The sequence below is a fragment of the Mus caroli genome, chromosome 14 (assembly GCF_900094665.2).
Source record: "Mus caroli chromosome 14, CAROLI_EIJ_v1.1, whole genome shotgun sequence".
Classification (NCBI taxonomy): Eukaryota; Metazoa; Chordata; class Mammalia; order Rodentia; family Muridae; genus Mus; species Mus caroli.
In genome coordinates, this window is record NC_034583.1 from 24,113,432 (window position 1) to 24,125,961 (window position 12,530).

The 12,530-nt window shown below is 37.2% G+C and overlaps 1 protein-coding gene across 4 annotated transcripts in view; it reads right to left on the reverse strand.

Moving 5' to 3' along the window:
• The window catches only part of Ankrd28 (ankyrin repeat domain 28), a 138,031-nt gene that overhangs the window by 85,190 nt on the left and 40,311 nt on the right, over window positions 1-12,530 (reverse strand). For 2 of the 4 annotated variants that reach the window (XM_021181416.2, XM_029469317.1), the window contains exon 2: window positions 2,627-2,710. In XM_021181416.2, the coding sequence (XP_021037075.1) occupies window positions 2,627-2,710 (84 nt within the window). Of the gene's footprint in view, window positions 1-2,626; window positions 2,711-3,845; window positions 5,796-12,530 lie in introns of those variants that run through there. The other 2 variants (XM_021181414.2, XM_029469318.1) reach the window with 2 other exon arrangements.

Consider the following 12,530-nt stretch of genomic DNA (forward strand, 5'->3'; position numbering starts at 1 on the left):
TGGTCTACAAAGTGAGTTCCAGGACAGCCAGGACTATACAGAGAAACCCTGTCTCGAAAAACCAAAAAAAAAAAAAAAAAAAAAAAAAAAAAAGACTAAACACCTTGCTCCAGAGTAAATTTTTTAACAAGCATAGTTAAGGTCATGAATTTGATCCCAAACACTATGGCTATCAACAAACTATACATGCAATAAGCTTCCGCTTCCTCAGTCAAAAACCTTCAAATTGCTTTAGTTATATCCTCATGGAAATAATATGAATATATGCTTCTTAAATTCTAGCTTTTATTTAAAGTTAACTAGTTTAGAAAAGAAAGATACTGTTTAGCTGTCCATAAAAATTTGAATTTCAGGAGCTGACAAGAGAAATGTATAAGATTGTAAGTGGAAACAAACCCGAACTTAAACACCCACGTTCAACTGTCAGGCTAGGCTGGGGAGAGGCTCAGTCAGTAAGACGCCTCATGTGAGTTCAGAATGCCAGCAGCTATACCAAAACTAGGGGTGGAGGCAAGCACCCGCAATCCCAGTCAGCTCTGGGCAGACACAGGAAATAGCCAGATTAAGTGAATGACCCGGTCTCAAAAAATAAGGTGAAGACGAGCTTAAGGAGACACGTGATGCCTGTATCTCTCCTCCACACGCAGAGACACGCACATATACCACCTACACACTTCCACAAAATCACTTTTAAAGACGTGAAATCTGAATTTCAAGGAGTACTGTTCTTCACCACTTACTCTTGTTATTACTAGAAATGTGTTATAGTTTCCCTCAAAGAAGGTCCACTGATATTTATGGTGATAGTGATGTCCAAAAACAAGACTAGACAACTATTTTTTCCATTTAAGGTATCTTTATTAAATAAAGCAGAGAAGCAATGGCAGTTACAAGCTTTGTAAAGATGAAATAATTAGCCATGACAATTAGACTACTCTATTTAAGTCAAACATTAAAAACAAACAAAATAGTGTATGTCTGTCTCCCTTCTGCTCACACATCTACACCCTACAACTATTTTCTGCACTAGGAAAAGTAGACTTGTGAAGACAGCCTAATTAGGCAAAGTGAATCATGCACTTCATTTAAGATAAATACATCCCGAGTTAGGTGCATGCTTCTCCAACTAAATATAAACTGAGAAGCCATTTACTTAGAAAAGGATCAGGAAAAAAAAGTTCTGACAGTAGTCTCTAGGTCAATACTCCATGCTCTTAGAAATCAACCATTTTAGCCAACGATGCAAACCTATTCAGATAACCAGAATTTTTAAAAGTGGTAAACTTTTTAAGTGTCTATTAACATTAAGTGGTCACACTTAGTCAGTGAAAGTAAAAAACAAATACCAGTGTTCAAGATGTGCTTATAATATAAACTTTCTTATAATTACAAAAAAAAAAATTCTAGAACATCTAGGTGTTGTTATAGCAGCTTCAGGAGTCATGAGACTTTTCATCCATCCTTAGCTCAGAGAAACATTTGTTCCCAGAAAATTCTTATAAATTAATGAAATTATTTTGTCTCAAATTATATTCTTTAAGCAAGTTTAATAAGTTAAAAAAGATAAAACAAGACCCTATTTCAGAACAAACAATCCTATACAGAGTGAGAGAGAAAAAAAATTATTTTCATACCACCACTCACATACACACACACACACACACACACACACACACCTTCTTTCTACACTTTCCAGCATGTCAGTCCTTGTAATTGAGTCTAATCAGACATCAAGAGTCTTTGTGTCTATCTACCCCCTATCTACCTGTATAGAAAGAATTACACAAGCATGACACACAGAAATGTAAAGACTGTTTGAGAAGGGATGGGAGGAACAGGAAACAAAATGTCATTAATGAAGCCCATCACTCTGTATGGTAGATTCACAATAATATGAACTCTTTGTAAAACTCTCACCATAGTTATGTACAGAAATCATATCTGCTCTCATAATCAAGTTAGGTACATTTTAAAATCATAGAAATATTTTCTCTCAAGTTTTAAAGAACCCTCATACCTAAAAAAAAAATTATGAAATGTCATATTTGCAATTTACTGTCAAAATGTGATTCAGTAAAAGAAAAATGTATATGTGCGCTCACAACCACCCCCCACCCATAAATGAGAGTAAATAACAAAACTCTATCAATGCTGAACCAAAGCAAGGTTATACAATGGTCTTCAGAGTGGATTTTTTTGACATTCCCATGTTTGAAAATTTCAAAGCAAAAAGTTCAGAGAACACAAACCTTTCAACCTGCTTCCAGGAATTATGGGTTTTCAGACAGATTTATATGTGTGTGTATGACATATACACATAAATGTATGACATATACATTGGAGACACATGCACGCACGCTCACACACACACGTCCAGAGTACCCCTTTTGACCTCAAGTGAGACTCTCCTGCCTTCTCTAAAAACAACTGTTGCAGAATTATGCTTTTAAACGAAACCAGCAACAAAACAAAAGCATATTATTAAACAAAAAAATATGTTTGGCTTTTAAGCCAAAACATAAAAAGCTACCAAACAAAATCACAATATTAGAAAAGGTTTTTTGTTCTTTTTTTGGTTTTTAAAAGTAGGATAAAAAGGTTGGTGTAAGTGAATCAATTGCTTTACCTGAAAGTTAACATCTTCTTTCTTAAATATTAGTGCTCGAACTTCATCTGGATCACCATTAAATATAGCTTGCACCAGTGATGGCTAAAAGAAATAAAAATAAAAATAAATAAAGAAAGAAAGAAGAGAAACCAAGCGTCAATGACATCATGAAGCATGGATGTAAGACATTTCTGCAGGACTTCCAACCTAATGGTGTTTTTTCTTCCCTGCAGTCGTAATATTTTTGAGGGGTATGGAATATGAACTATATATTTCATACAGCGTAATCATATCAAAGTATTGGGTTCATTCTGGGTGGGAGTCATAAAAAAAAAGCCTACCTAGTTAATCTATTCAAATGCAATTTGACCAAAACTAAGTAATACGCTCATTTTATTTCTTAAGTAAAAGCCATTTGCTTATAAATGATGAAAAGACATACAAATAAGTTGGATAATTCAAATCTATTTATGGAATAAAACAAGTCAAATAAGCAATTCCTAGCCCAGTGAGAGCTGTGAAAGGAGACTTGATAATAGGTCTATTCAGGTCATGATAATCACATACATGTGGTTTTTATTCTATGTATATAATGACAGAAATCCCAGAGAGGAAACTTGGCAACTGATAAAAAATAACTACTTTTCAAAGACCAAAAAATAGTATACATCTAAATAACGAGAGAAGACAAGCATATGTATGTCTAAGCATAACTCCCTCATTAACAGCAAAGCTCTGAAGGTATCATGTTTTACCACTCAAATAAGGAGTTAGTCGACAGCAGTGTTAAAAATAAGATTAAGGATATAGCCTGATTCTTCGTAATATAAAGTCTTGCATGCAAATAGGTAAAATTCTTTACACAAAAGGCTATGCCTTGATGTTGCTGGTAGTAAACTTTTTGAAAAATATGCAGAGTCCCTGATTCTTGTCAAATTAGTTCTAAAACCAAATGAAAACAAGAGCATTTTTCATAATGATTTCACTATTTCTTAGCTTATTCTGAAGACCCCATAAGAAGATGAACAGACAATAAAATTTAAAGTGGAACCTAAGCATTTGAAAAAGAAAAACTAAGCAATGCACTAATTTTACACGTAAATAATACTGCATCCTAGAGACCCGCACAGTGCCTGGAGGATGAAGCTAGCAGACACTGACTCAGTGCGTGCTTACAAAGTTACAGTCACATGCCTAGTTCTATAAAATAGAAACGACAGAAACTCTCATAGCTTACCAACACAGTTCCAGAAGGTGGAGGTTGTAGACATGTACTGTCCTGGGGCAACTTAGAAATGAATACAGGAGAATCATCTTCTACCTCCTCCAAAACAACAATACACACTCGACTCATTCGCTCTTTTAAAACATTGAACTCCAAGCTATGTGATAAAAGTCACAGTGGGACGAGCACAAGCAGTTTCTCCTCCTCTTCTGTACACCACTTATAAACATTCTCCGAACAGTGCCGTTGGTTTTATAGTTAGTAATATTAGAGAAACTTAAGTTTAAAATTATGGTATATAACTTCCTAAAAATAAAAACCTACTTCTTTCTGCAGGTTACTACAATCTCTAAAAAGGTTCACATCAACATGTCAATAATTAAAACTCCGTCTAGGACTATTCTTTTAAAAAATATTTTCTTCCAGCAAAATAGTTACATTGAGCTCTGAAATTTACTTGTACAAAACAATCATTGTTTTGGGTGACACACCATCACGCCATAAAGAATGAAATGAGAAACAGCTGCTGTGACAGAGGTAGCAGCAGATATCCCCACTCTCGTCTGCAAGGTCATATAGTTACCAGAAGGCTGGGCGGTCTGTAGCTGAAAATTAAAACCAGAATCTCACTATTCTGTTTCCACTTCTAATTGGTCTTCATTTCTTCAGCTTCACTGACTTAATACAGATATTATTCAGGGAACAAACAAACAAAAACACATAAAATCTAGCCTAAATCCTGAAAACGAAGCTCAGGCGCTGTCAGTGCTTTCTGTGTTTAGGAAAGAAAGAGAAGACAGAAGGAGAACAAACGACCCATCTGCACTAACAGCAAAGCTGCAGCACATTAGCATGTGATGAGTCAGATCGCAAGAGACCATAGGACTACTGGTACGAGAATACAAGTCGATTAATCCAGACTTCAGATAATAGGCGAAACAGAGCTAGCTTTATCCCATCAGTAACAGGCAAGGCAAAGCTCTCATTCTTTCTCCATCAGGCAGTTGTTTCTAGCAGCCCAGCAAAAAAGGCACAGGCACCAGGCAGAAATGGTGTCAGTGGAGAATCTTAATAGAACAAGCAGACAGCAAAAGAATCTGAAGACCTTTGAGCTCCAATTACTGCTTCAGGGTTTTCATTTTAAAGGAGAAGGGAAGAAAGTAGTTTATCACTGTAGTATTTCCTTTGATCTCTCCATGAATACAGCTTCCATTAAACAGTCTTCATTCAGAGGAAAAGCAGCAGACTGTGCATCCTCTCGGAGCCAACTACTTTATTCAGTCATCTGCCTCTGTGCCAATATAGTTCCTTCCCCGGCGAAAACCGCTACAGTTATCCTTCAGTTGATTTCAAATGCTTTCCTGTTCCTCAGATGATCTTGCAAAATGCCGCCGATATCCGCAAACGAGCAGGCCCTTGAGAAATAGCTACACAACCTCAGGATCGGTCCTGCAGAAGCATTTCAACTAAGCAACAGCCTGAAGAGCCAAGACTGCAGCCCCGCAGGATGAAATGCCTAGTAATGCTCACATGTTACACTTACCAGAGAGCTCAGCAACTGCTCAGGATGTAACTTCCTCTAGCAGGAGAAAAAAATAGTACATTTGGACAGCCTTCACAATTAGAAGGTTCATGCCAGTTCTGTGACTAATCCAGATCAAACTGAAAAATTCTATAACTGAAAAATAAGTGCGCTTTTAACATTTTCCACTAAAAGCCACAAGGAAATCTGGTGCACTGCCTCTGCTGACTAACACTGGTTTTAGCAAGTAAACAATTCCAAACAGCTTAACTGCTTTTGTATGCGACAGTATAGCAAATGTTTAGCTCCATGACAGCAGCTGCAGTAAGACTGCCTGTAGTGAACTCATAAAAGACATCTCAAGAGAACAGGAAATAGTCTCTAAGACTAAACACTGCAACACTACAGTTAGGTGGGCTACTCTTGTTTTTCTCCAAGACCTTTCTCTTCTTCTACCCCTCCCTCCTCCCTTTCTCTTCCTTTGGATGTGTGTTATTTTCTAGAATGAAAAGAGGCTTAAAGAAAACAAATGTAAGGCTTGCTATATCTTCTAAGTTAAAGAAATCAATCATTTATCGATTCATATTTTCTTAAAGAAAAAATTTAAACTTCATAAAGGAAGAAATCTTAGTGTTAAAATGTTATGAATCATTTGAATTTTCACTGAAGAAATTAAATACTTTTATATCTGAGTATATTCTAAAGCCTTAAGAACCCATTAAGCAGCTGCCTAAAACAACTGTTTATAAAGTTCTTGTCCTGAATTACCAACATGTCAAAAAAAAGCCCAGAATCTTACAAAGAAAACAAACAACTCCTCCTTCCTGATCAAATGAATTTCCAAAAGCTACAATTAAGTGTGGAAACCAACCATTTGGGGGCTGGCGCTGGAGCACTTGTCTGGTGTGCACCGGGCCATGGGTTTAATCCTAACACTGCAAACAAATCCACCTAGATCATTTTGGAATTGACTTTCACTACCTTTCCCACTTTGCCCAGACTAAGAATATATTTACCGGGGATGGGGAGGTGGGGGGGGTTGGGGGGTTGGGGGGGTTGGGGGGGGGGTGGGGGGGGGGGGGGGGGGGGGGGGGGTGGGGGGTGGTGGGTGGTGGTGGTGTCTCCCCTACCCCCAGAGAAGGAGAGAGGGGAATGAGGGAAGAATTGAGAAGGGTTGACTGGGAGGGGACAGTGAGCAGGATGTAAAGTAAATACATTTTAAAAAAATTAAATAAATAAAAGAATATTTCCCAATTACAAAGAGATATCTGCCTCACCTTGATCATCTTGTATTCTTGTGAGTGACTTTATGCTATTGTTGAGTACTTAAGAGATCCTGGCTGCTATACATCCTCACTTTAAATCTCCTACAGTCTTGTTTTATACCAGAGAAAAGAATCCAGAAATTAAGTATTTTGTCTGGTCATCTGCCAAAAACATACACTTCTATCACCACTAAGATTTCTAACTTTAATTCTATGTTGTAAAAATGATCATTAAAGAAAACCTATAACTAGACTGTTGAAAGTTTAGGTAACAAGAGAGTATTATTATCTATTTGTGAATAAGCTTTTTCTGTTGTTTTGTTTTTGGAGACAGGGTTTCTCCATGTATTCCTGGCTGTCCTGGAACTTGATTTATAGGCCAGGCTGCCCTGGGAACTCAGAGGTTCACCTGCTATCTGAGAGTTTGAGATTAAAGGCATTTACCACCAAGCCAGTGTAAATAATTTATTTTTGAATGAGCATTTCAATGCTATTCTTTGTTTAAGCCAATTTACTTATTAAATCACAAAGGAAAAAAAAAACACTTAATATAGGCAAGAATGCCAGAAATTATAAAAAAATTACTGAAAATCATAAAATATTCATCTAAGGAAGAAACAACACAGTTTCTTGCTATGTTGCTCAGGTTGGCCTAGAACTTTTGCAGGGAACAGATCTGCTTGCTTCAACCTCCCTAATAGATGGAACTCTAGCTACATGCCACCATGTCTGCTTCTACTGGTTACTTTAAAATACAGAAAATGTTTTTAAGATAAGTATGCAAATATTGTAACATATAAATGATGTTATCCATCTCCATAGAGTTGTACCAAATATATCATCTAATACTTGAAACAAAAATGAAATTATAGTACTATTCTGTTGTCCATTTTCAGGGTTTTTCTCCAAAATAGGACCTCTTTTTAAAGGAGTAATTTTCACTTGTTCCAAAGTCTCTAGTGTGTAAATTCATCTACTTTGACTAAAGAAGTCACAACTTATTCATTCATTCATTCATTTATTTATTTAGGTCTGAGCCTAACTTCCATACTTATATTTTCCCAAACATTCTTTACATAAAACTTATTCTATAAAAAATTTAAAGTTTAACTTAAAGCACCCATCTCAGCATCTACAGTCATGATTGGAAAAAGAAGTACTGACACATCAGTAGAAAATTTCATAAAGGATGGCAAGACCTGGACAGTTCTACTAAAAGTCTAATATACTGTAGTCACCTAAAAATATACATAAGACCACCCTGAACAAGATTATTTATTTTAAAAACATGTACCAAAAAATACCATAGCACTAACTGAACAAATAGTGTCTTATTTTCTCTATGTGTAATATGTCAAATACTTAGAAAATATGTGCCAGGAGTGGTGGCGCATGCCTTTGATCCCAGCACTCGGGAGGCAGAGGCAGGAGGATTTCTGAGTTCGAGGCCAGCCTGGTCTACAAAGTGAGTTCCAGGACAGCCAGGGCTACACAGAGAAACCCTGTNTCGGGAGGCAGAGGCAGGAGGATTTCTGAGTTCGAGGCCAGCCTGGTCTACAAAGTGAGTTCCAGGACAGCCAGGGCTACACAGAGAAACCCTGTTTCAGGGGGGGGGGGGGGGGGGGGGGAACGATAGGCAAAACTGGTAAAATTTAAATTGTCTAAAACAAGATGAAGAGACCCAGTCAGACATTACTCGGAGAGTCTAAATAGAAGGTCTGTACCACGTCCTTCTACTCAGAGCTCAGAGAATCCTCCGGAAGAGGAAGCAGAAAGATTATAAAAGTCAGAGGGGGTGGAGGACACCAGGAGAACAAGGCGCCCTGAACCAACTGAGCCAGGCACATATGAGCTCACAGAGACTGAACTGAAGCAGCAAGCACAGGGCCTGCAGGAGGCTGCACCAGGTCCTCTGTGTGTAAATTATAGCTATTGGCTTAGTGTTTTCATGGGACTCCTGCTTATGAGAACTCTGACTCTTGTGCCCGCCCTTGGGACTCTTCTTCCTGATGGGTTGCTGTGTCCAACTCTGATATGGTTGGTTTTTCTTCATCATGTTTTATTTTATCTTGTCATGTTCAGTTGTTATCTCTTAGAAGACTTTTCTAATGAGAAACAGAAACCAAGTGGATCCAGGGGGTAGAGAAGGGAATCAGCCTGGAGTAGAGCTAGACCTTGTCCAAAACCAAAGCAATAACCTACAAACACAACAAATGCTAGGAATGTGAGGACATGGCACCCTTATATACTGCGTATGTATGGTAATGTAAATTAATCCAGCCACTATGGAAATCAACAGAGAGGTTCCTCGGGAAATTAAAACTAGAACTGTATTACCCGTGTACATATCACTCAGCAGTATATATCCAAAGAAGTCAAAGTCAGCATGTAATAGAGACACCCCATATCTATCACTATCACAGTGCTGTGATACCAGCAGCCAAGCTACAGAATGAGCTCAGGGGCCCCATTCAACAGGTAAAAGGGGTATTAACTGATGGGTCATGATCACGAGGGTGCAGAAAGGAGGATGGTTTTCATAGGGTAGGTTAACAGGAAACATTTGAAAATGAAATTTTCATTGCATGTGACCAAAAAAAAAGATTAAGAGTAATTTTTCCTATTTCCTATTCATAAATATATTGTTTTCTTATACTTGACGTTTTTCTTGTCAGTGACATTTATACAATGCTTTGTTTCAATCTGTTTTCTCCTGCTTTAAAAAAAAGAAAAAAACAAAAACAAAACTCTAGAACCCTCCATTATCGGTGTGTTAAGAAAATGACAAGGCTTGACTTTTCATGTAATGTGTGGCTTGCTACTTGTTGCCTACTTAGCTAACCACCTCTGACCCCTCCTTCTTACAGACTACCTTTAGTTTTGTTTGGATGCCATTTCTATATTCCACATGACTTGGAGAAATCTTGAATAGTGTAAGGTGATCATGGTAATTCTATTCTACCTAGTAAGTGACTCATTTGGAAAATGACATGCTCTGAGCCAGCTTGCTCTGTCACATACCAAGGAAAGTCATCTGTAGTGTTTCTAGGAAAGTCTTTCTTTTTTTAACCTAAAAAGGGAGAGATAGGGGGAAATGTCCCCTCCTACTGGACAACAGCTTATTTGATAATGATGTCGTGAAATGTGTTAAGTATCTTATGGCTAGAGTTATCCTAGAGTCCATACTAAGTCTGACTGAGAGAAAAGCAGAAAGGAAAAAGTGAGCCACTTCCTCTGGTCACAGCAGTGAGTAACTAAAGCACTCAACCTTTTATAGCACAGCATTTCAATTACTGCTACTGTGATAAGACCCTTTACTATTTAATCCAGCTTCTATTTCAACTATAAAGTATTTTCAGTTTAAAATAACCCTAATGTTAAAGGACAAATAATATTCTATTATAAATAAAAGGGCCATTAAAATATAACAATTAAACTTATATTGGCTTAAAAGCTTTTGCCGGGCGTTGGTGGCGCACGCCTTTAATCCCAGCACTCGGGAGGCAGAGGCAGGCGGATTTCTGAGTTCGAGGCCAGCCTGGTCTACAGAGTGAGTTCCAGGACAGCCAGGGCTACACAGAGAAACTCTGTCTCGAAAAACCAAAAACAAACAAACAAACAAACAAAAAGCTTTTAGGTATGTATGCCTGTGACGCTGGATATTATGCATATGTCAACAAAACAATAAAAATTACAGAATGATTGTTGGCTAAGAATGAACTTGTCATAGACTCTAATAAGATATCTCCTTTGTTTTTAAGAAGTTTGAAACAAGCTATAATTAATAGAATTAACAGTTATAAGCATGGCTTTTTATAAGGTTATTAAAGCCATAAAAATGTATTTAAAAAAGACTTCACACCACAAACACACCAGAAAAATACTTTCGTTCTTTTAATCATAAATTTGTTATGTAGAAATACAGCATTATTTGATAAGAGGAACTAAAGAATAAGAAAAATGTTCTAAACTATCTGAGTCATTACTTGAATTTTAAAATAGTGTTCAGTATGTCTCCACCCCGTTACAGCTCAAAAAGACATGAATCATTTTCTTTAGTATTTTCCAAATGATACTTTAGAACGGAAGTGATATATACAGTTTCAATTTGTGTGTGGAATAACTAGCATACACATAAGCTACAGATCTTTCTGTACTAAAGGAAATTCTTTGGGTATTTTGTGTAATTATTGCTTTAAAAAGCAAACACTGGGTAACCATAGCAACTTGTTTTTGAATTGCAAACTGTTCTTCTCAACTTTTGAAGTACAGTAACGTAATACTACATGTACCCAGGTATTTTCAAATTACAGAAACCAGCATGAATTGTAAATAATCCTTCTTTAGCCTTTTTAAAGAATTTAATGTTTATGTGTGAGTCTTCCATGTATGTGTATACCATGTGAGTGCCTGTTGCTCAAGGAAGCCAGAAAAAGGACATGGGGTCCCCTGGAAATGGAGTTACAGGCAGCTGTGAGCTGTCATGTGGGTGATAGGAACTTAACTGCTGTAAGCATGCTAAGTCTCTTACTCAATGAGCCATCTCTTCAGTGTTATTTAGTCGTTTTTTAGGAGGCAGAATTTAGCCTGTTTAGAATAACCTCAACTCAGCTGGGTATTATGGTACATGTCTATTATCCCACTCAGGAGGCAGAAGAACAAGGCCAGCAAGACAGCAGAACAAAACACAACAACAAAAAAGCTAGTAATGGGCTGCTGAGATGGCTCAGTGGGTAAGAGCACCCAACTGCTCTTCTGAAGGTCCTGAGTTCAAATCCCAGCAACCACATGGTGGCTTACAACCATCCTTAATGAGATCTGACTCCCTCTTCTGGAGTGTCTGAAGACAGCTACAGTGTACTTACATATAATAAAAATAAAATAAATTAAAAAAAAAAAAAGCTAGTAACAAAAGTGAGAGTAACACTATATTAAGGAAATAAAAGACCCTCTAATTCAAACTGGCTTCAAGTAGCTTGGCTTACTTTCAACCTACTTCTTAAGACATGAAGAAATAAATTTACTTTTCAAAATATAGTAGTAGTGTATATGTATTAGAACAGTTTTCCCTTTCATTTCCTTTACTTTTGGTATATTAAGTATATTCTAAAAGATTCTACTTGCTGTTTAGCCTTATTAAAAATTTTTTGTTTATACTTTAATGAAAAGTAATAAAGGCAGATTTTTCAAAGTGTTCATTCAGATTCTGAATAAGTTCTTATGTATAACTCTTCAATCTATACTACCCTAAAAAGGGCATTTTTACCTTCTGATGTTAAAATAGAAAACTCACTGTTTTCCTAAGCTCATGCTTCTCGAGGTCTTCTCTATTGTTGGCTATTGCTTTTTTCCCATTCAGTGTTATCTCCAGAATACCTGCTTGTGTGTTGAGAGGAAAGATGGGCAAAGACAGCGTTCTTTTAGTCCTTCCCTTTGGTCTGCAAATGTTACCAATATACTTGCCTATATCATATGCCATCTAATTGGGTGATCTTTCTATTTCTTGTTGTGTACCTGTCAAATATCACTACTGAGTTCATCTGGATATTTGTCTCAGAGCCAGTCAGATGGCTCAGTGGGTAAAGACACTTGATAGCAAGCCTGGCAACCTAAGCTTGATCCCCAGAACCCATGTGGCGGATGGAGAGGACCAACACCCACAAGTTTTCTTTGACCTCTATGAGGTGTAACCCCCCCCCACACACACACACACAAAAGCAAAACAACTTCCATTACTACCCTGTTTTAAGTTTCGTATATGCCAACTTGTTGCACTTAAAATATGCCATGACAGCTCTGCCTTTGTATATGTGCCATCCCGTTAGCTAGAATGCTTCCTGGCGACCTCTCTATCCATAGAATATAAAGTAGGACTATATAAAATAAGGTAGGAAATTAGATAGTGGCTAA